Here is a 23907-nt window from a genome sequence, read left to right as displayed (position 1 = left end):
GTTTGCCGATCAGCAGGTATGCGCTATATTAACTCATGTCATTTCAACCCCTGATAAATAAATGTGTTGCTAAGGCAACAGGAAGATCAGCTCTGTCAGTATTTCTTCCCGCCCCCCAGTAACCAATGCGCCCCTGCACTCATTGGGAGGAAACTGCCTTTCACACCAAGCTTAGGAAAAAAGGAAGGAAATTAACTGCATGTAACCATAATTAGAAGTAACATCATTTATCATCTTAGAAACTTATCTAAATTAATGAAAAAGGACAGCAAAGAAAGACATGCTTTTGAAGAAGACTGTGACACATCATTTCCTTCAACAGGAGATGGGCACTGTGAGGCACTCCCTAACTAAGCACTACTCTCTCACGTCTGCCTCTTTGTGTGAATTTTCTTCTTTTGTTTAACCAACAAATGATGCTAAAATGATTATCATTGAAATAGCTAATTAGTTGCACAGCCGACAAAGACGATAAAAGGGGCCAAACCTTAAATAACTTAATATTCTACCTGGGGAATCTTCAGGGTAACTCAATAAGGAAAAAGAGAGACTGCCCTCTCAGCCCCACTCTGTGTAACCTATAAAAGTCATGGGCTCCCATTTACTTGGATTTTAGTTAGAACATAAAAAGTGATTTTAGTGGAAGTTTCTAGTAATAGCACCTGGATTATGGTGAAGAAGCAGGTAGAAGGCATTCTTTAGTGATCTTGCTTCTGGATTTATTTTTCAACGACAACTGAGAAATTACTTTGATTTTTAACCAATTTGAGACTTTCTTCCCAATTGCTACCTATCATTCCTCTGTTACAATGAGTTCTTCATATTTAACAAGCTCATGAAGGATTTTTATTTACAATTTCTATGATATTTTATAAAAAAGTGTCAGAGGAGGAACTCAGAGGCCTTCTAAAATCAATGCTGGTCACATAACCACCTCCAACTCTGCTCTGAGACACTGATTCTTTGCTTGCACAGTCATATATCCTGATTGCCTGAGCAGGTAAGAGCTGATCACCAACTCAAGACTCTAAACGTTATCACAACTATTCAATCACTCTGACTAGGTCCTCTCATGTCTTTCAGTCTAGGTTTAAGCTACTGAAACAACCACTCCCAAAGTCTGTATATCTACTCAGGAGAGCTTTGGCATTTAACATAAATAAATGGCATCTTTTAAACCATGACGCAAGTAGTAAGGAGGTATGTAGAAAGCATGAGGTTCTATTCAATGTCTGTATAGTATATAGAATTTCACAATGCACACAGTGCCTGGAAACATCTCACAGTCAGGGAAATTCATAGATCACTAGAATTGAAATTAGGGCAGATGCCTATGGAAGGGAAAACAATTCCATTCAGCTATACACCCATACATCTACCCACCCACACATATCAGTGAGTCATCTAGTTTCTAACTCACCTGTAAAGATAATGATAATTAAAGTTTAATGTAGAAGAACAGGATCAACAGAAGAAACAGGAAGAGGCAAAGGAAGATGTGTCTACAGTGGTTTGTGTCTGTTAAAATCATACCAGATTCAAACATTTTTGCAGTAACTGTATGTATGTTTGTGAAATGAGTCAAGAGTGGACTACTTTTTAACCACATTACGCAAAGAAAGAGCAACAGGAACTGTAGTAATGTTACTCTAGTGATAGCAACACCAAGATAATAATGATGATGGGTACAAGTTGTTTATGCTGACATCACATGTAAAAAGTCAAACTTAGTCCAAGAAGCAATGACAACCTTGAATGGCATCAACTTTGCTTATATATTTTGATGTCTGGGAAACAGTCAGAAAAGAGACTGTAAGTGAGTATTAGGAATTATGCATAGGAATTGGGTAGGGCTTTTTTTTTGTCATTTCTTTTAGTACTGTTTGCTGCTACTCATGAAATACCCTACACTAGAGTGCCATAGAATCACCTAACAGTGCCAGATTAGTAGGTAATATATTACAGGGAATTTTAGGTTAGTATGTGTGCCTTTTTAAGTTCTAATTATTCTTGAGAGGCCTTTTTTTTTTTCTTGTTTGTTTTTTTTTTTAAATGGTGTGAATTTGAAATTCTTATGTGGCTAGTTCAAACAAATAAAAAGATTTTCCAAAAAACTCTAAGAAAAAAATATCTGAAGAAACTGATTTGGGAACTAATAATCAATTAGAACCTTATTCATGTGAGCACTGGTTGGCTAACTGATGGATAAATACAAAACTGGCTGAAGTCACTGAGAATGGCTGAAGGTACTTGAAAAGGTCTGTGGAATCAACTCTCCTCAGAGATTGGAAGAAAGCAGCTTCCTCTCAAATCCAAGAAGGCAGCAGCCAAGTGTGCTGGAGGACATGTGGCCATCCACATGACCACTGTCCCCAGAATTAGTGTTGTGTGAGGGCCACTTTCTTTTTTTGGAAAAAAAGATTTATATTTCACATTGAAATTGAGTACAGAATGCTTGTCTCTGAACACCAGCACCAGGCTTCCCATTCTTATGTATGGGAAGTATGGCACCTGCACAGACCTGCAAGCATTCTCTACAGCAAGGACCAGAAAAAAACCCCATTCCAGTTGTTTTGGCAGTGAGAAACGAAGACAAGCCGTCATCTAGTCATCTAACATACGTCCTATCAGAGGTAGGTATGGACTTGGCTTTTGAAGTTATGTTTTCAACTTCAAACTCAAGAAATAAAACAGTATTTTTTTTTACTACCCAGTATTAATGCATAAGTTTCTGTTTTACATCAACTATTTTGGTTAGGGGTCACCAAAGCCTCTAAAGTTATGGATGCCAATCATTTCAATGGTAGGTGGGGTTTATGCTTACTCAATTAGTCACATTTCAAATCCTGATGACTAAGTTTTGTCCTTTCTAAATTCATACCTTTAATTGTAATCAACTTCGCATAAATCAACTGATCACTACTTTATAGAAAGTGCTTCAAATGCACTTTCTACAAACCATGAAAAGTCAATTTACTAAAAATGAAAAGCTCTGACTAACACTTAACCCACAGTTCAAATAAGGAGATAATGGGAAGAACTTTAAAAATATTTTACATTTATTATTTTTATGTGTGTTTGTGTGTATATTCACAAGCAATGGTGCAAATGTGGAGGTCAGAAGATAACATGTAGGAGCTGGATCTTTCCTTTGACCATGTGGGATCTGAGGATGGAACTTGAGTTAGTCAAGTTTGATGCCAAGAGCTCTTACTGCTAAGCTACCTCAGTGGCCCAAAAGGAAACCTTTTAACTGCAAGCATTCTAGTAACTTCAAGTTCCTCAACATGCCCACCCCAACTTTATCTTTCTCATCTAGAAAACACTTACTTAAAGCCCACTCAGTAGTTTCATCATAGCTTTCTAGCCTATGGTTTCCTAACTACTTAACTCATAATGACTTAAGCTCTGTTTGGTTTGAGTTTTCTCATATGTGAAAAAGACTTGTTTGCTATCAACTACTAAAACAAAAATTGTAATTAGAATACAATACAGACGGCCTCGGAAAGACTCTACTGATTGAAGTATTGAAGCAGAGGCTGAGACTTATAGTCAAATGTTGGGCAGAGTAGGGAATCATATGAAAGAAGGGGGAGAGAGAAAGACCTAGAAAAGATAGGACTTCCAAAAGGTCTGGAGACCAACAGAGCCAAAAAAAAACCTGAGCCCTGGGGACAATGAAGAGGTAGATACCCCAATTAAGGACAATCCATGGAGAGGACCTAAACTCTGGCTCAGATGTAGCACACAGACTCAGTCTCCAAGTGTGGTCCCTAATAAGGGGAGCAGGGACTGTCTCTGGCCTGAACTCAGTGGCAGGCTCTCTGATCATCACCCCCTGAGGGGCATTGCCTTGCCAGGCCACAGAGGAGGACAGTGCAGCCAGTCCTGATGAGACCTGATAGGCTAGGGTCAGAGGACCTCCCCTATCAATGTACAGGGGAGAGCATAGGGGGAGAAGAGGGAGGGAAAGTGGGATTGGGAGGAGACCAGGGAGGGGACCACAGCTTGTATACAAATTGAATACATTGTAATAAATAAGCAACAATAGTAAAAACTGCATGGTACTGGCATAGAAATCGACTGCTGGATCAACGGAATTGAATAGAAGATCCTGAAAAAAAAAAAAAAAAAACCCACACACTTATGGACACCTGGTTTTTGACAAAGATGCCAAAACCATACAATGTAAAAAAGATAGCATCTTCTACAAATGGTGCTGGTCTAACTGGATTTCTATATGTAGAAAAATGCAAATAGATCTACACTTATCACCTTGTACAAAACTAAAGTTGATCAAGAACTTCAATATAAAACCAGACACACTAAACCTGCTGGAAGAAAAAGTGGGGAAGAGCCTTGAACTCATTGAACAGAATACCAACAGCACAGGCTCTAGGAGCAACAATCAATAAACAGGACCTCATGAAACTAAAAAGCTTCTGTAAAGCAAAGGACACTGTCGTCAGAACAAAACGACTGCCTACAGATTGGGAAAGGATCTTCACCAACTCTATAACTGACAGAAGGCTAATATCCAGAATATATAAAGAACTAAAGAAGTTAAAAAGCAACAAATCAAGCAATACAATTAATAATGGGGTATATCGCTAAACAGAGAATTCTCAATAGAGGAATATTGAATGGCAGAGAAAACACTTAAAGAAGTGCTCCATGTACTTAGTCATCTGGGAAATGGAAATCAAAACAACCCTGAGATTTCACATTGCACCCATCAGAATAGCTAAGATCAAGAACTCAAGTGACAACACATTCTGGAGAGGATGTGGAGAAAGGGGAAGCCTCCTCCACTGCTGGTGGGAATGTAAACTTATACAACCACTTTGGAAATCAATCTGGTCCTTTCTCAGACAATTAGGAATAGTGCTATCTCAAGATTTAGCTATACTACTCCTAGGCATATATCCAAAAGATGTTCAAGTATACAACAAGGACATTTGCTCAACCATGTTTGTAACAGGTTTATTTTTAATAGCCAGAAGCTGGAAACAACCCAGACGCTCCTCAATTGAGGAATGGATACAGACATTGTGCTACATTTACACAATGGAATATTACTCAGCAATCTAAAACAAGGAAATCATGAAATTTGCAGGGCAAATGGTGGAAACTGGAAAAGATCATCCTGAGTGAGGTATCCCAGAAACAGAAAGACACACAGGGTATATACTCACTCATAAGTGGATATTAGACATATAATATAGGATAAACATACTAAAATCTGTACACCTAAAGAAAATAATTAAGAAGGAGGGCTCAGGTCAAGATGCTCAATCCTCATTCAGAAAGGCAAAGAGGATGGACATTGGAGGAGGGAGAAAACAGGGAACAGGACAGGAACCTACTACAGAGGGCCTCTGAAAGAGTCTACCCTCCAGGGTATCAGAGCAGGTGCTGAGACTTATAGCCAAACTTTGGGCAGAGTGTAGGGAATCTTATGAAAGAAGGGGAAAATAGTAGGACCTGTAGAAGACAGGAGCTCTATAAGGGGAGCAATAGAACTACAAAAATCTGGGCACAGGGGTCCTTTCTGAGACTGATACTCCAACCAAGTTCCATGCATGGAGATAACCTAGAACTCCTGCACAGATGTAGCTCACAGCAGTTAATTGTCCAAGTGAGTTCTGTAGTAATGGGACCAGGGACTCTCTCTGACATGAACTGATTGACCTGCTCTTTGATCACCTTCTCCTCAGGGGGGTGCAGCCTTACCAGGCCACAGAGGAAGACAATACAGCCTGATGAGTCCTGATGAGACCTGATAGACTAGGATCTCAGGAGGACCTCCCCTATCAGTGGACTGGGAGAGCGGCATGGGTGGAGAAGAGGGAGTGAGGGTAGGATGGGGAGGGGAGGAGGGAGGAAGCTACAGGTGGGATACAAAGGGAATACACTGTAATTAATACAAATTAAAAAAAATAAAAGTATACAATATGTTAAGCTAATACAGTATCTTAACAGTCAGGGACAGAAAATTTAGTCCATGAGAATGAAAAACAAAGCAATTCTAATGGCTAGAGGTGATGACCACACAGTGGTTTGCAATAGTAGTTTCTGAATTCCCAAGAGTGTTTCATTCCCTTTCAAGGAGTTTTTAATATCAAGCTATTTTTCATAATAATTCTAAGATATAATTTCCCTTTTTACTGTGTGACACACGCGTTTATGGAACAGAAGCGGCTAAGCACAACTCAGGGCAATGGGAGCATACGAAACTAATGGTACCCTAGTTTTCTCCATCTGCCTTTCCAGTCAAAAAAGAAAAAAAGGAAACACATTTGTTTCATTTAAGAATTTGCTTAGGGGCACAGTAAAAATTACTCATAATTCACTGAATCTTTTTAATAGGTATCTTCTAATACTTTCTGTGACACAACTGGAAATGTACAAAAGAGAACTTTCATGTAAATTAAGATATAATGACTGGGATGAATATTGTATGATTGACTTCTGCGATAAAATAGCTGCTTGCTTTAAAAAATACCTTACCTGAATAGTAGGAATAGTGGAATAGTAGGAATGCTAGACACACTACTGCTAATTGGACTTGAACATGTCAAATATTTTCAAATATGAATTGTGTGAAACTCACTTTAAGGAAGATAACTGATATTTGTGTTTTTATCACATATTCAAGTGTTTAAATGACCAACAGAATATTGGTGAAACTCTATCTATACCATGAGCCTAACAGCTTTTTAAGAGTCCAGCATGTTTCTTATGAGACTCATAGTGGTGTTTCAAAATCACATGATGAATCATGTCAGTGTGTAGCAGACTTGCATTATCCTGTGAGCCTCTGCTTTCCATGTGACCGATGCCTGATGCTAAAGCATCTATTCAATCTGCAAGGAACAACCATGAGTAATGCTTTCTGGTGGCTTCAGACTCCATGTTGCAACTAACCTTCAACAAATGCATCGTGTTAAATTCTGATTTAGCATAAAAGAAGAGCATCTACAATATGCACAACAGATTGACATCTCTCTATGAAGCAGGAATTTCTTCAGAGTCTTTTACATTGTAACGGGTATAGAGATGTAGTGAATTAATGTCATTCTTCACCAATATTTTTTATTTTGGAAACTATTTTTACAAAACATAATTTGTGTTAGCATGTGCTTGTTACTGTATTCTTGTTACTTAACATGACAGTGTGAGCTGGACATAGTGGCACATGCCTTTAACCCTAGCAGTCAGGAAATTAAAGGCCAGCCTGTTCTACAGAGTGAGTTTCAGGACAGTAAGAGCAACACAGTAAGAGGAAACCCTGTCTCAAACAAACAAGCCACCTAAAAAACAAAAACAAAAACAAAAACAAAAACACCAATGTGATTTACAGTTATCATGTAAGACAGTGAATACAGGTATAATCTAAACAAAAGCCCTTTGTGTTCCATGAATTTTGTAAACCTTTCTTATTAACATGACAGCATGTGGCATGTGGATATGGGACAGAGAACAACTGAGTGGAATTGGTTCTCCTATATCTTCATGGATTTGGGGGATAGAACTCAGGTCATCAGGCTTTCTATGCAAGAGGTTCCCCAACTACCAACTATATCACTGACCCACTCATTTTACAGAGTGTGAGTTGGAAAACAGGGACCTGGCCAAGTGTGAGCTTTCCCTGTGCTCTAAACTTGTTTTGACTCTCCATTTACCAGTTTGTTTATCTTTGTGCTCGTTGTGATATAGAAACATTTACATAAAGGTTGGAAGCTGGTGAAGTGCTGTACTACTTGGAAAGAAACAGCTTAAAAAAAAAAAAACAAGCCTTGCTGAATGCAGTGTTTTTCACAGGTCTTTCTCTAAGTCATTTCTATTAGCTGTGCTGTGCTATAGATGTTTATAACAAAACATTAAAGACTGGGTAGAAATGAGAAAACAAATTACTCTGCAGAGAACTCAGAAACTCTGTAAAAATACTGTCAGTTATTTTTCTACTGTCAGCAGAGGTTGTACACTATAATCCTCAGCAATCTCCGATTCAGAAAGACCAAAAGGGAGCAAACATTGCATTGAAGGGTCTGTTCTCATGCACAGGCATTTTAACACAGATATAAAGTCAGAAAGTATCTTCTAGAAAATGTCACTTTTGATTTTGATACATATTCCACCAAAGAGGCTCAACAGCTGGTGGACTCAGTACACGTTAGAGGTTAACACCGTATTTGAGACCATCATGACCCCGTCATGGAAGAAGTACAGTGAGCTCACTATTACTTCATTTTCCAGTTAGCCGCAATTGCATGATTTCACAACACAGTGCCTAGGATACTGAGGAGGGGAAAGAGCAGGGCTGCCATCTCCCTGGGCTGCATTTACCCATTTTTTCTTTATATGTACTCTCCTGTCCTGAAACACCTCTCTGTAAAACGAGCATCACCAAGACAAAAATGCAACAGACAGCAGAGCTTCCCACAGCTACTCAGATGAAATGCATGAGTTAAAGTGGCTTGATGCAGACAAGGGCACTGTAAGTCTAAGGATGGAGTTGTAAGGGAAAAGGGCTGCATAAGAGACCCAGACAGCCCTGTTCATTTCCAGTGAACTCTTGCTTTCCTTGAAAACAAAATTCATTGCGATAGGTCAATGATAGGATTTCCAGCCATACAACTGGAAGTCTAAATGAATGTGTGCTTGAAGCTGGGGATGAATGCTGAACCAGAGTCTTAATTTTCTAATTCATATTCACCAATTAAAAATAAACTGGATTTTTATGAGCAAATTTACATAAATCAGATGATAAAGCACCTACCACTAAAGGGTAGGAGTTCAGCTTCCAACATTTGCATATATTCTCCTAAAGAAAACATAGGCATTTTAGCTTTTCATTGAAGAGTCTTGCTGTGCCGGAACTCTAATGGGCTTAGAACAGTAAATTTTGAAGAAACTGATTGCTACCCCTGTAGCTAGTAAATGTCTGCCTAGACCCAGTGGCATTTGAAAAAAGTGTTTTATCATAAAATTATCCCAGCAGAGTCCATTCTGCAAGATAACATCATCATCATCATCATCAGTACTCCATGCAGGACCCAACAGCTCTGGCACAATATTGCCAGTCATTTATCTGTTGTCAGCACAGGTTACACACTGTAATCCTTGACTGCCTCGGAATTAGAATGTCTTTGATGTCCCCACAAGAGTTTTTTGCCCGAAGGCTTTACCAATGCTCGGCGGCTCAGTGTTTATTCCTCCTAATCTTCCTCTCATCTCCAGGCTAGCAGTGACAGATGGTTATGGGCACACAATAGTATTAAGAGTTTGATATTTTTTTTTTTTTTATGCTGTGCTCTCTGTACAACAAATAGCTATCAGACGCGGGCCAGAGAGCTGACATGGCTCGCGTAGGTAATGGCAAACAAACAGCTCGGGTTGATGCTTTCTGTCATTTCCCCTCCTAACCCTGCTTGTTTTCATTGTATACTCTCAAAGGTAAACTATATTAACCTTATAGACTGTTATTAAAAAGATATATCTATATGAGCATAAAGTGCTTTTCTTTTTTCTTTTTCTTACTCTTTTGATTATGAAAGTAATACTGCTGACATATTGAACAAATATCGAATGTCAACATAAATTTTTAGTGTGTGATAATATCCCCTTCATATAGCTGTGTGTCAGGCGGGAACCCGTGGATGATGCATAGCAGTAAATAACCCAAACAAAATTAGTTCTCTTGTCAGCTTCTACCTTGTATGTCCCCAGGCATCAGTAAAATTGACTGCACGCTAGATTTTCAAAATTAGCCCTAATGTTAGCTATGTGTCTGGCAACCTCCAAGTTTCCAATGTTCTACTATATTACCCGTAAGGATGAATGTGTTACTTTTATATTTTGGCATTTACTCTTGCTGATGCGGCTTTTTTCCCTCTTCTCCAAATTAAAAATAATTTAGCTTTAACAATAAGAATGTGCACAAACATCATGCTGCATCTCTTTAAGCAACTAACTTTAGGCAATTAAATTAAATTAAAGCAAAAATATACAAAGGAAGAGAGGGAATTATTCAATTTAATATTGTTAATTTTATTAACATAGCTCTGTCTAATTTTGTGCAAAGTATTGAATAACATGGTTCTCAATCTCGCCTGTATATTGCTGTTTTATACCCACAGTCTCCAAATTACTTAATATTTTTATGAAAATCCAGAACCAAACTTTTTAGAATTGACTTTCTTGTAATAACTATTCATTTAGAGAGAAGCATAGGTTAATGGAATAAGTGAGGTTTTCAGAAGGTAGTAAATGAGGATCTGTAGTTTATCTTCAAATCGGTATGTATCTCATATCACATGAAAGAGTACTGAGCCTTGTGACATTCTGAGTATAACATGATGCTGGAAGAGTGACAGTGAACAAACAAACCCCAAACTGCATCTCATAACAACACTTAGCCCCTAAATTTCAGGTTCATGCATTCAGAATCAAAGACAAAATCCCTTTAGGTACCAGATGCTGCAGATCAACTGGGAGAGCTGGAGGAGTTTTAATGTGCTTGGAGGCAAATCCTGGGCAAAGGCGCTTTCCTGCCGGTGTGTCTGCTTATTACTTCACCTGCAAACAGTTGCTCTCAATCGGACCTAATGATCAGCCCAGCACTGCTGCAATAAAGAGGCCATAATCTGTAGGGGAAGCAACTCTAATCAGGCCACATGCAGATTAAACTAACTGGGAGGAAAAAAAAAAAAAAAAAAAAAAAAAACTAGATTAAAATATTCATGCCTAATGCAAGAAGATTATCAGGACATTTTACCTCCTTAAATCCTAATTTATAGAAGCCAGGGCTAGGTTTATGAGTTTACATTTGGTGGGATTATATGTTGCATTGATTTTGCTGTGATGAGAAGACATTCAGCTGCAGTTTTGCCTAGCACAATACAAAAGCATCTGGGAGGAGGCAGACCGCTTCACATGCACTAACACACACACGAAGACAAGTAAAATCAAACTGTCCAGTTGACACTGGACAAAGTAAGAATCAAAAATGGAAATTATTATTTTAACAGTGATGTGGTTTGTGGAAGACCATCTGTGAAATAATTCTGGATTAACGGTCATTGTTGAGTGTATAATGGTATCTGATTTTTCTACTTTGAAACTTCTTGAATAAGATTTGATTTTCTAAATGGGTCTGGCTGCTATTAATCATTACAGATACTATCTATCATTCACATATAGAGTAAAAGCGCAATAATTAATGTACAGTTATGGGCAGTGCTGCCTTGGTGCTGTACCTGTACAGTAATACTACCACGTGAACTGTGAATGCAAATTCAAGTGATCCTTTTCTAAAGCTACAAGGACAGCAAGTTAGAAAGCCCACCACCAAAGCCCATTATGTAAAACTCTTATAAAATGACGTATCTTGACTTACCACCTGTGAGGCCATATGATGTGCAATGGTGTTTGCTGATCATCAGCTCCACACAAAAGCTGGCTAGCATCAAGAGCCCAATTCTCCTCGCTCACAGGAAGAGAGCCTGAGTTATCTGACAGGCTGGACTTCTCCAAGCACGATTTATGGGTTGATGGGTTGTCCATGGTTTCCTGTTCAGCATCAAGGCCAGGTTGTTTATCAGACTCTTGTTCAAAATTCTCCAGTAACTTCTTAGAATCCCACTGCTCTGGTTTGGAAAGAAGCATCTCGGACAGAGCTGCAACACTATTTCCAATAAGGCTGAGCATCCTCCTTAAGTGGGCTATTTTGTGCTTGGGCATGAATCTGTTACAAAAAGGGAACGCAATATGCTTTTTGTGAGAAAAAAAAAAAGTAAAACTGGTCCCTTACCTTCCTATAAGGACACAGTGACAACATGCAAAAATGAGGAAAAAAATAAAGATGTTATAACAAAAGTTCTCAGGAAAGTGCAACAAGTATTAGTCACCAAGAGAAAGTTCAAAGGTTTGACGTTGGTCACGACTTTCTTTTAATAGTTTTCAAAGAGTTTTTGTGGCTACAAACCGGTGTGGCACATATTGTAGAGCACACAACTATAGATGTGGTTTATCATCTCTTACTCATTGTCTTTCTAGCTTCCCATATTGTGGTTTCTAGGCAGTCCATGGCCGAGGACACTCTTTATTCACTGACAATATCTGAGACTTCCTCAATTAACTCTTGCCATTTCTGGTCATGTGGCTGTTTTGGATCCTGGGAACCTATACATACTTTCTATTAAATTGATCTGCCTGATGGTTCCTGAAGCTTATTTTACTCACTCTGTAATTTTTACATTTTTCCTATAATGCATTGTCAGAGTTAAATATGGTACTGATTGCAAAGAACTGAAATAAAACAAAATCTTTTTAAAAATTTGAATACAACCTAAAATCAAAAAGCCATTAAAAGATCTAACTTCAAGGAGCTGCCCATCTATGGGAAGCAAATCATGAGTGCTTACAGTGAGAGAAAGGGGAGTGAACACCTATGCTAGCAACACTTATATACAACAGACATTGTAACTTTTGAAACTGGGAAATAAAAGGGTACTCCTGGCTTGCATATCAGTAAAGGCTTAATGAGAGCTTTGTTGAAAGATGTGCAAAGCAGGTAAGTTGTGTATTGAGGGCATAGCAAAAAAGGACATGTCGGGAGAGGGCCTGCTCTGGAAGGAGCACACAACCAAGAGTTCATGAAGCAGGTCAGGAGGCCCTGGCTGGGCCAGGTGACTGAACTCTCAGGATTCTGTAAGCCCATCCAGAGACTAGGCCTTTTCCTAAATTGTGGAGTCATGGCGTAAATTGAGAATGCATGTACTTAAGAGGTGGGTGGGAAGAAAATTCCTGGAAGTAGAAGGAACATTTCTAAATGGAGAAAGTGATTTGGAGAGGGTAATGCCACATTATAGAGATGAATCAGAAGCCTTCCTCTTCAGGATATGTAAACAGAAGCACAAGACCCAATCAGAAGGCCTTGGAGTATGGCAGCTCAGCACTTCAGCCTGTTCCATGCTGATGGCTGCTAATGCTCACAGAGTCTCTGTAGGATGGAATAGGCAGAAATCTTGCAGTGAAAAACAGGAAGATAGGTGTGTAAGACACAAGAACTTAGCGCTATTCCTGTTGGAACACTTGCTAAGTAAAGAAGTGGGATTCTGAATACAGGAAGGCCTTGAGAAATAGAGTAAAAAACTGCAACGTGTGATGAATGGCTAGATTTACTGGGAAGGGGGTAGTTTGAAAAGATAATTAACAGCTTTCTTGCAAAGCTGAAGAGGAAAGGAACAGAAAACAAACAAATAAAAAAACCTGATACCAAGTGTGAAATCTGAAGACTTATTTCTTAAAATCCCTTATTTCAAGCCAGGTGAATAAAGGTGGAGATGAGAACTAAAAGTTTCTCTTTTATGAGAACATAAAAGTGTGTATACATGCTCCCTTCACAGGGTGAGGGTGGGGGAGGGCTGGGCAGGAAGTATATACAGTAAAAGATATTAAAAAACAAAGTAAGAAACAAAAACAGGTGCATGGAGGAGTGAGGAAAGTGCTTATGGAAATAGGAAGAGAGAGTTAGCTAGCCCTAAAGTCAGGCCTGACGAGCAACAATAGAAAGCACAGGGGAGTGAACTGAACAGCCTGTATATAGCATACCACGAAGATTCTAAAATCAAAAGATATCTTTAGGGAGCCCATGCTTGTTTTATGAAGCCTCGTTCTGATTTCAAACAATTAGAGAAAAATCAATGAGATACATGTAACTCCTTCTTTCCTTACTGCTAAACAAATGGCAGCACAGAAAAAGAAACTCCAAAGACTGGTACTAATTCTATAAGTACCTCAATAAAATACTAAGACAGTCTTTGATTTGAAGTGGGAAGAAGACTGGGCATTCACAGATTTCACCTCATAGCTGCAGAAATTTTAAAGTAACAAATGAACTTGGTTTTTTTTTCTCCTAAACCAATTTCAAAATATGAAGGGCATCTTAAGTTCTCACTGATGACCACAAAGGGTGTGTGTGTGTGTGTGTGTGTGTGTGTGTGTGTGTGACAAATCTTTAACTTCCTGGACAAAAGAGCACAATGGTAAGAGAAGGATACTCCGGCCTCAGATACATCTGGAAAGCAGCAGAAGAGTGAGTCTACTTGTTTATGCAGATAAAGTATGCCAACAAAAGGAAAAAAAGATTCCAACAAAACTACAAATAGTGCACAAGAGATTTACAATTACAAATAAATCAATGGACATCAAAACAACATCTTCATTTTTAGAAAAGAGTATCATGGCCCATCTTACTCTATTAAAATCTACACTGTCCAGCATGTGAAGGAAACTACACATTAAAAGAGATAGAGATTAGCTCAAGGGTTGTAAGCCAAAGGAGTTGATAACTGACAAGGAATTTTGTGACAGGTTCTAGGCCTGATTGTACTCCATGTGCTTTGCACAACAAGCTCAGGATGATCAGACTCCCAGGTTAAGACAGGTGTGGCAGCTGCCTTGATAGGTAGTTGAGTAAGGACATGGGAAGATGCAGGATATAAACAGGACAGTAATTCAAAGAGATTACAGGTCTCATGAACCCATGAGATCAGAATCAATCTTGAAATCGGATGGACATAAGGAAAGCGCCTCTGGAGACATCTTGACCTAGCCCAGATGAGCAAGTGCTGACTTGGCCTAGTAAAGGTACAGTGGGTTTTGGATCCTATTGCAGAGGCAGGAAGAAGCTGAGTCTCAGTGAATGCTGACTTTACTGGTACCCCTAACAACTGTAGATGTTTGAGAATTAGATAGTTTTTAGAAGAGCAATAATAATGATTAAGGCAATGGAAGAGTTGATTTTTGAGGACAGATTAAAGGAGCTAAATATGAATGGCCTGGTGAAGTGACAACTAGATGGATACATAATAGGAGTCTCTAAGGAGAAAGAATAATTATTTAGCCTGGTACAAGGGGCTATAACTAGGAATAATGAGATAAAATTAAGAATGGGAAATTTTAAGCTGAATTTCAAGAAAAACTCCCTGACGGTATAATTTATTAGCTCATAGAATAAATTCCCCATGGAATGCTAGAGCTAGGGAAACTTAATAATTGAGCTGGACAAAATACCAATAAATAACATAGATAACAATCCAGTACTTAGAAGAAGGTGGTTACAAGCAATTTTTTTCTTATTTATACATATTTTCACATTTTTCTTTAACAGTCTATTTATTATAGTGATTGTCACCCAAAGAAGTATTTAGGTAGTTACCTGGATTTAACAGGATACCTCCTTTAATAGGGGTAAGTTAAAAACACTACTGTCATATAGTTTGTATCAAAAGTGATAGTAAATAAAACACATTTCAACCACTAAATTTCAATAAAGCTGGCTTTTAGGCAGGCTGGACAAACACATCAATCAGAAAATAAATATTATTCATCATTCTACACAATGTGAATCTCTGTGCCTTGGAGCTCATATTTTCATAGAGATTTTTATGTAAACAATTTACTGCCCTAATAGAAATGTAAAAACAACAGCCTTTCTGCTTTTCTGAATGCAGCTCTGTGGTCAATTACTTCTCATCAATACCAAGTTCAAATAGGCATAATACTAACAAGCAGTTTGCTTAATAACAGTCACCACTCTAATTAACCCATCCAGAATATTCTTAACTAGACACTATTTATAATCTAGAGTCAAGAGATGCCTGCTATAAACTGTTCTCATGCTTTCAAAAACACCTTAGAGATAGGCTGATATGGAAATGGACATGATGCCCTGGCAAGAGATAGGCTGACATGGAAATGGATATGATGCCCTGGCACTAACCTACAGGGACTCAGCAAACAGCCTCTAGTCTCAACACTCCCTTCTCTTCCTCAGCTCCAAATCCAGTGGAGTTGCTGAAGAGGAGACAGAGAGAAGGGTCTAAAATAAGGAGAGAAGAAAAGACAAAAGAAGTGTGCCTTGCCTTTCAGAACAGGGATCAGGAATGCCTCTGAAGCACTGTCAGAACCTTCCGAGATGGGGAAGACAACAGGTAATTTAACAACTGATACAGAGTGGTGGGTGAATTAAGATAAAGGGCCGTGCACAGTGTTAACGGGCAGAGAAGAGAGAAGAGAATGCTAAATTGCACAGTAGGCTGCCTGATTGCTCACCACTTTGCACTTCAGGATGTAGTATCACAGATTTTGTTTTATGAAACATCAATTCTATGGGACATCAGAAAATGTTTCATAAGAAAACACATTTAGGAAATGTTGGGTGAAACAACATTTATTCATTACAGGGCTTCTAAAGTTGCATACTACCAAGCACTACACAAATGTTCATTTATCCACTCCTTTGTGTACCTAGTATAGATGGTTTATAAAAATTTTTCCCCCAAACTTAGCAGTCTATGGAACAAGAAACTTCCCTAACATGGCATCTTCAGAACTAATGAGTTGCCCAGTAGATTCTAAGAAATGCTACTTGAGGCCTGAAGAACCATAGGCAAACAGCCTGGGGCAGGGTTATGAACTGCCAATACACCAGCAATAGCACGAGGGGTGGGAGGAGTCATTCATTTGGAAGAATGATGACCCCAAAGCAGAAACTCTACAGGGTTCTTTATTAGTAGACAGTATTAGTAGGATATAGGAAAGAAGGCATTGATTTCACAGGAAAGTGACAGAATAAGATATGGTTAAGAAAATACAGATGACAGAAAAAAACCAACAACAACAACCATGTTCAAGTAAGTGATTTCAGTGTATTCTTGAACTGAAACTAACTCAAGGAGAAAGGAAAGAGGAATAAGAAATAAGTAACTTCTAAAACTAACCAGGAATCACATACAGAAAATTCAGTGATCTAAACCCTTGGGAAATGTACAACAAGACAAAATAAAACAACCCTATTCATTGTTACCCAACAATGTGTTAGAAATTAATTACAAAATTAACATTTTTAGAATTCAGCCACATAAGCAAATAGCAAAGATAATTAAAAGATCATGCTCACCCACATGTCTCCAATTCATCAATTATATGGCTAGCAGATTTATATTCTTTAGAGCATATCTATAAAGTACAAAAGCAAAACTCTTGACACAGAATTTGACTGTATACATATTCTCTTTGCCTCCTGCCACGCTATCTTTACTAAATAAAAGAATCACAAGCAAAGAGGTGCACGCTAATTATAACAATGCATTCATAAGTCAGTATTAAGCAGAGTCCTATTGTTGGTTGGTTGGCTGGGGTATGGAGGCATGCTCTTTTTCACTGGTGATGACTATGGGTATTAATAAAATATGTAGCACATGTTCACGAAAGTATTTTTAATGTTGTTTGAATAGATTCAAGGCACAGGCGAGCCAGTCAGGATCCCTCACACCCAGCAAACTGCTTTGGAGAATGAGACATCAAACAGCATTGCAATAGGTGAGGTTGTTTTTTTTTTAATATTTAATATTTTGTGACTGAAACAAAATTTGTGTTCCATTGGTACACATTCGAAGGTAACATGAAATACTGACATCAGTTTTGAGAGGACAGAAAACAAGAATATTTTGTTTGGATAAGACAGAATTTGTAATAAGAAATGAGGTTGAAGCCTAGAGCTGCTCAGACAGATATTCCAACCAAGGACCATGCATGTAGAGGATCTAGAACCCCTGCTCAAATGAAGCCCATAGGCTGTTCAATGTCCAAGTCGGTACCCTAGTAAGGGCAGCAGAAGCTGTCTCTGATATGAACTCAATGATGGACTCTTTGATCATCTCTCCCTGGGGGAGCCTTGGCAGGCCACAAAGGAAGAAGATGCAGCCAGTCCTGATGAGATCTGACAGCCTAGGGTCAGATAGAAGGGGAGGAGGACCTCCCCTATCAGGGGACTAAGGGAAGGGCATAGGGGGAAAAGAAGAAGGGTGGATTGGACTGGGAGGAGACAAGGAAGGGGGGCTACAGCTGGGATACAAACTGAATAAATTGTAATGATAGATAGATAGATAGATAGATAGATAGATAGATAGATAGATAGATAAAATAAAAAAAGAACTGAGGGTCCACAAAATTTAGTTTCAGTTAAAATCAATAAGGAGATCCTCTCCCACTATTCATGGGTCCAAGAAATGCATGCTGAAACTCAAAAGGATTGTGGTCACCAGGCAGGCCTCATTAGCTGTGCTGGTGCCAGAGATGAGACAATTAGGAAAGATGGGCTCCTCTAGAAAAGAGAGAGAGAAACCGCCCATGACTGTCACTCGCATTGTAAAGGCTGCTTTCCTGACACCTCCTCTTTAAATGACTAGGATATAAGGCTGTCCTAAGGAACCAATGGTTTTGTTCCCAGGAGCCTATTCTACTTGTTTTTATTTTCCACCACGATTTACAAAAGTAATTTCTACAAATCTAACACTTAGGGGTAACTTTTCTTTTACCATTTGCTTATATAGACTTTCTCAGAAGATTGGTATTACTTATCTTAAATGGTTGTCTTGTTTCTCCATTCTTTCTTAATTTCAAAGTATTTTATACTGTATACTTTGCTAATTTAACTGCCTACTTTTATAAACAATTCACCTTAGCAAATTCTATAAAACCCCTTAAGGAGATAGTCTTCTCACACAGAAAATTCAAAGTCCTTATGAATTTTTGAGAATATGAAAGCTATCTTGCATCCTTGCTAACATGAACTTCTCAGTATTTCTACTGCCCTGACAAAGAAGTTCTCTAAGGTAACAACTAAATTCTGGCTTACACAAGATTTCCTCTAGTAATTGGTAGTTGAGAAAAATCCCTAGCTAAAACTTCAAGGATAGAATTTGCTCTCCACAGGGGATGAAGGTTTTTTTAGATTATACTTATTTTTCCTTCTTTTCCTCCAATCTCTTGGCACTGTGGACCTCTGTGCAGCCTTCTGATCACTTTGTCCTTGTATACATTATCTAATGCTGGAATCTTCTTAAGGTCATCTTGAGTATAACTGCATCCCTCAGTCAGTAAATAAAACACTGTGTTTAATAATCAGAGACTTATTCAACAGATAGCTAAACTTCTATGTGCAAGAGGTTACCCATATCATCATTTTTGCTGTTGTTGTTTCTGTTTATCTCTCTCTCTTTTTAACAGTGGTAGAGATTAAATCCCAGACTTTGCCTGTACAAATGCTCAGCCACTGAGTTAAATGTGTAGCCTGCTACAACACTTTAAAACTAAATGTTTTCTGATACCATCAATCAATGCTTCACAAACTGTATAATTTACTTATGGACTCTTTTGTAGCTCAGAACTTCTATTTTTTTCATCTTGCTTAATGATGATTAAGTACCGTGGTTCTAATCTGAAATGTCTCCTCCACTGTGCTCATGTTCTGAATACTTGTTCCCCAGGGAAGAGCAGTGCTTTAGGTATTGTAGAACTTTTAGGAGAAAGCATGCAGATGAAAGTAGCTAAGAGTAAGCTTGTGTAGGTTATATCTACCTCTCATTCAGATCTAGTATTTTCTGATTTCTAGTCCATGCAATGTAACACATGCTACTGCCTTGGGTTGAAGCATTTCACTACTGGCTTTGCTACCCTGAGCTCTGCCACAATGGACTAATGTCTCTATGAGCCAATATAATCCTTTTTTCTTTAAAGTGTCTTTGTCAGGTGTTTGGCTACAGCAATGTAAAAGTCACTAATGCAGTATAGAAGCATAAAAACATTCCCCCAATGTATATTTGAAAACTAGAGGAATGGGCTATTTTACACACAGTGATTAACTTGCTTTGTTAAGTATTTACTTTTTTAGCACGTAATTATCCTCACTACACCTGGAATCGCAAGTCTCATTAAAAAAATAATACACTTGGATGGAGATCTGGAAGTGGCCTCCACTCATGGGCTTTATCCCAGGGTTCTTTTTCTCCCTCTTGGGAGGACACATTATTTAGAGGTTTGAAAAAAAAAAGGTGGGAAAAAATGTATGGAATTAAAGAGAGAATCACTTCCCTCTTTCTAAAATAATTTAGGCAGGGTTTCCAATTGGACCATTTCCTTTGGAGTATGACAAGTTTCTTTTTTTCTTTTCTTTCTTTTTTTTTTAAGGATTATAATTACAGAATTTCTCTCTTCCCTTTCCTCCAAACTCTTCCAAATGCCCTTCCCCCACTTTCCTTTAAATTCATGGCCTCTTTTATTCACCAACTGTTATTGCCTGCATATATGCATAAACACACACTGTGGTGGTCTGAATAAGAATCTTCCTCTTAGGCTCATATATTTGAATGCTTAGTCACCAGATATGACACTATTTGAAAAGGATTAGGAGGTGTGGCCTTGTTGGAGGAAGGATGACACTGTGGTAGGCTCTTAGGTTTCAGGTTTTAGTCTCTTTCTCTCTATGTGCCTTCTGCCTATGGGCTAGAATGTAGTTCTCAGCTACTACTTCAGTGCTACATCTGCCTGTGTGCCACCATGTGCCCTGCCATGATGGTAATGGATGATAAGCCTCTGAAACTTTAAGCAAGTCCCCAGTTATATGCTTCCTTTTCTAAGAGTTGAAGCAGTCAAGGTGTCTCTTCACAGCAATTGAAAATGTATATTCATAAATGTCACATGCTCAGTCCATAAAGTGTTAGCTGATGTATGTTTTCAGGCATGGATAATTGGGAAGAGCATCTCTCCTGCTCCCAGCTTTCCTCAGTTGTCTATAATTCCTTGGGCTTCTCCTTGTCCACTCTGGCATGTTCACTAGGGGTACGTCATGGTTTTATGATGCAGTGTGGTAGGAAAAGTGGAAAGCAGATACAATACCATAATTGGTGTAACTTCCGGAAAGGGTACCAGGAAAATAATGGAGTGGGAAGAGCTGTATCTAGGCTGACAGTGAAAATAAGAGAAAACTCTCAGAGCATCAAAAGTTCATCTTTCCCTCTATTATTAAATGTTACATATAATGTTGGGTACTTGTTTACTCATGTTCTGATTATACTGAATTCTAATATATAAGCTGCAGAAACCAGCCTTAATCAGAACTACTGTTATAAGATAATGTTGTTAATTTTACATTTGAAATAAAAGTATGCAAAGTAAATAAAAAAAATAAGTTAATTAGGAACACCCTCTATTCGGGGCCATTTCTACTATCTAATCAAGGTTTAAAAAAGGTATGAAGAAAAAAACCCAGTGAAAACACTGAATAAAAAAGGTTTAGAGAAAAAAAAAATCATCCACCATTCAATCAAAATTACATGTGCTACATGACAGACCAAATGGCCAGTCGCTCTCATAGAACTCAGCTTGGGATCTGCTCCTGTCAGGAGGAAGCTGGGTGGAGCTGCAGCAGAAACCACATCTGGAGATGGTCTGTCTCCAGAACTGCCGAGAAGAGGATGCACATCTCTGCTCTCACGAGGGCCAGAAGTTTGCCAGGTAGGAAAGTGAGGGGTGGACTGTTGCTATGGTTTGAAAATTTTTTTAAAGGGTGATGCTATTGAGAGTACCCAGAAAGTCTCTGGGGAGATGGATTAGGGGCAAGGTCTTTAGATAATTTGGGACCTGCCAAGGAAAGAAGTTCTTATGAGGTCAAAGGGTAACATTGGCAAAGCATTACTATATAGGAGGCTGAGCTTGCCCCACCCTCCCTCTCTGCTCTGGTTTAAGATGAGACTGCTTTTTCACATATTTTCACCATATGTGTCACCATCTGCCATGTTTAGCAAAAGCCAAATAAATGGGGAAGTCTCATCTTGGACTTTGAACTTATAAATCTGTAAGGACCATAAACCTTTTCTTTGCTATATGTTGGCTACCTCAGGTATTTGATTGTAGTAATGCAAAGTTAACTAGCAGAACTCTAACTGGGGGGGGGGGGAGGGCGTCACACACTTGAATGGCCAAGCACATGATAGACATGATTCAGAAAGAAAAAGGTAAAAAACAGTGAGAGCACTAATTGGGTGGAAGATAGGCAGAAAGTTGGGGAGAAGAATGATGGAAAATGAAGCCAGACAAATCAACAGGGGAGGCTTTTGTCCTTAACAATCCAAGTGAAGGGGCTAAAGCCCTTGGAGAATTTTTGGGTCAGCAGAGATCTGTATAAACACTCTGGCTTTGATGTGAAGAACAGCTTAGGACAAATGCGACAGAGCCAACAACAATATATAGCTTCCCTCTGTTGTTTGAATCTCTCCAAAATAATGGGTGAAGGCAGAGACTCTTAAGTACAAAGTCAAAAAAGAGGGAAATGCCAATAGAAAAAAAAATGTCAGTGGAATTTCAGAAGATGGAATGCAAATGGCTGTGTGGTTCCTGAACGGAAAAGAACGTAAGGCTCAGCACAAGTGAGAATACATGGGTGTGGGTGTTATCTGAGAGGCCGATCATTGTGCTGCTAAAGCTCTGAAAGGATCAAGAATAGCCTACTCTAGGGGTCCATGGAGGTGGAGTTGGAAACTAGAATAGAAGCACAACTGAAGGTAATTCTGTATAATTTAATGCCAAAGCCCCATTACCTCTTCCAGTCTCTCCCATCAACTACATTCTTCTCGTCAACTTCCATGTCAAGAAGGATCTCAAATAGAAGTTCTGGACCAGAGACCAGACAAGAATTATGGTAAGGGTGAGTTAAAAAGGAAAATAAGCCCATTCACTAGTGGCTTTCTACTGACATATCCCCATTTTATTCCCAGACAGCTTGAGATTAAGTTTCCAGGAGACAGCCCAAGCTTTTCTCTGGAAACTAACTCGATTGACCCAGAGAAACTGAATGGTGACTCTCAAAACAAGTTGATCTCTGTTTCACTGAAGAGAATAGTCATCAGTGAACAAATTCTGGCTCCAAAGAACTAATCATCTTTTAAGGTCTTGCTCTAAAAAATTAAAGTTGAGCTGAATGAGAAAAACATTGTGGGTGTAATAACCAAAAAACAGATAAAACAAATAGTTTTGTACTGAATGAGATCGAGTACCCAACTTAAAAAAAATAAAAGATGAAAAAGAAAATTCAATCCAAGTATAAGCACTCAGTAATTCCAAAATATTTGAGGTTAAAACCCCAAATTCCTGTATCTTTCTATCAAGGTGCAATGTACACCTTTACTCCTAGTACTTGATAGGCTACGCTTCAGGATAGGCTAATAAAACAGAACACACAAAAACAAATCACCCCACAGAAATACAAAAAGAGCTAAAGCAACACCCCAGTGGTAAAAAGTTGTGATGCAATATGTATTTTTAAAGAACAATAAATTACAAATGTATAAAAATGAAAAATTTTATCAGTGGTGGGAACATGAGGGCTGGGAATAAGGGTTTTGACATCTATTATAAAATGTCTTTTGTTCTTTCTGACCCTGTAAACTAAATGTATGTGTTCTTTGAGAATTATCAATTTTAGAAATACCTTTCAGGCAATGCTCAAAAACACCTGGAAAGAACTAAAGACATACAAAAAGGAGCCAATGCAAAGAGAATTGACTCCAGGTTTGATCCCCTGAACAACCACCAGCATTTTTAATTCTGCCATGTTCATGCTATTGTCAACCAAGTGAGTTTCATAAAAGGCCCACCTCAATACAATTATTTGCTCTTAGAAGAACAAAAATTATAATATGTACTGCTTACAAGCCATACTACTGTAATAGTGGCACAAAGTTTGTGGGGGTTACCAACCAATAATTGATTTGACGTATGATCCACTCCACAAGATGATAGCAATACCTGACACTGATTGGGTGACTGAGAACCAGAGACTAGCTAGTTCAGGGATAGTAAAGCCAGATGCCATTGTTCTATTAAGGAATGCAGCAATAAAATAATTTCTAATGACATTCTGCTATAGTCATAGATCAAGGCCTGACTCAGCCATCATCAGAGATGCTTCCTCCTGCAGTAAATGGGAACAAATTCAGAGACCAACAGCCGGACACACACACACACACACACACACACACACACACACACACACACACA

The 23907-nt window shown here is 38.6% G+C and overlaps 1 protein-coding gene across 2 annotated transcripts in view; it reads right to left on the bottom strand.

Moving 5' to 3' along the window:
- Nucleotides 1-23907, bottom strand: part of Gtdc1 (glycosyltransferase like domain containing 1) — a 401908-nt gene that overhangs the window by 58725 nt on the left and 319276 nt on the right. For both annotated transcript variants that reach the window (XM_055600706.1, XM_055600707.1), the window contains one exon: nt 11402-11749. In XM_055600706.1, the coding sequence (XP_055456681.1) occupies nt 11402-11749 (348 nt within the window). The remainder of the gene's footprint in view (nt 1-11401; nt 11750-23907) is intronic.

Source organism: Psammomys obesus, unplaced genomic scaffold, assembly GCF_907164565.1.
Source record: "Psammomys obesus unplaced genomic scaffold, mPsaObe1.curated_primary_1811, whole genome shotgun sequence".
NCBI lineage: Eukaryota > Metazoa > Chordata > Mammalia > Rodentia > Muridae > Psammomys > Psammomys obesus.
The sequence above is the reverse complement of the archived record's forward strand: the minus strand, read 5'-3'. Positions and strand labels throughout refer to the sequence as shown.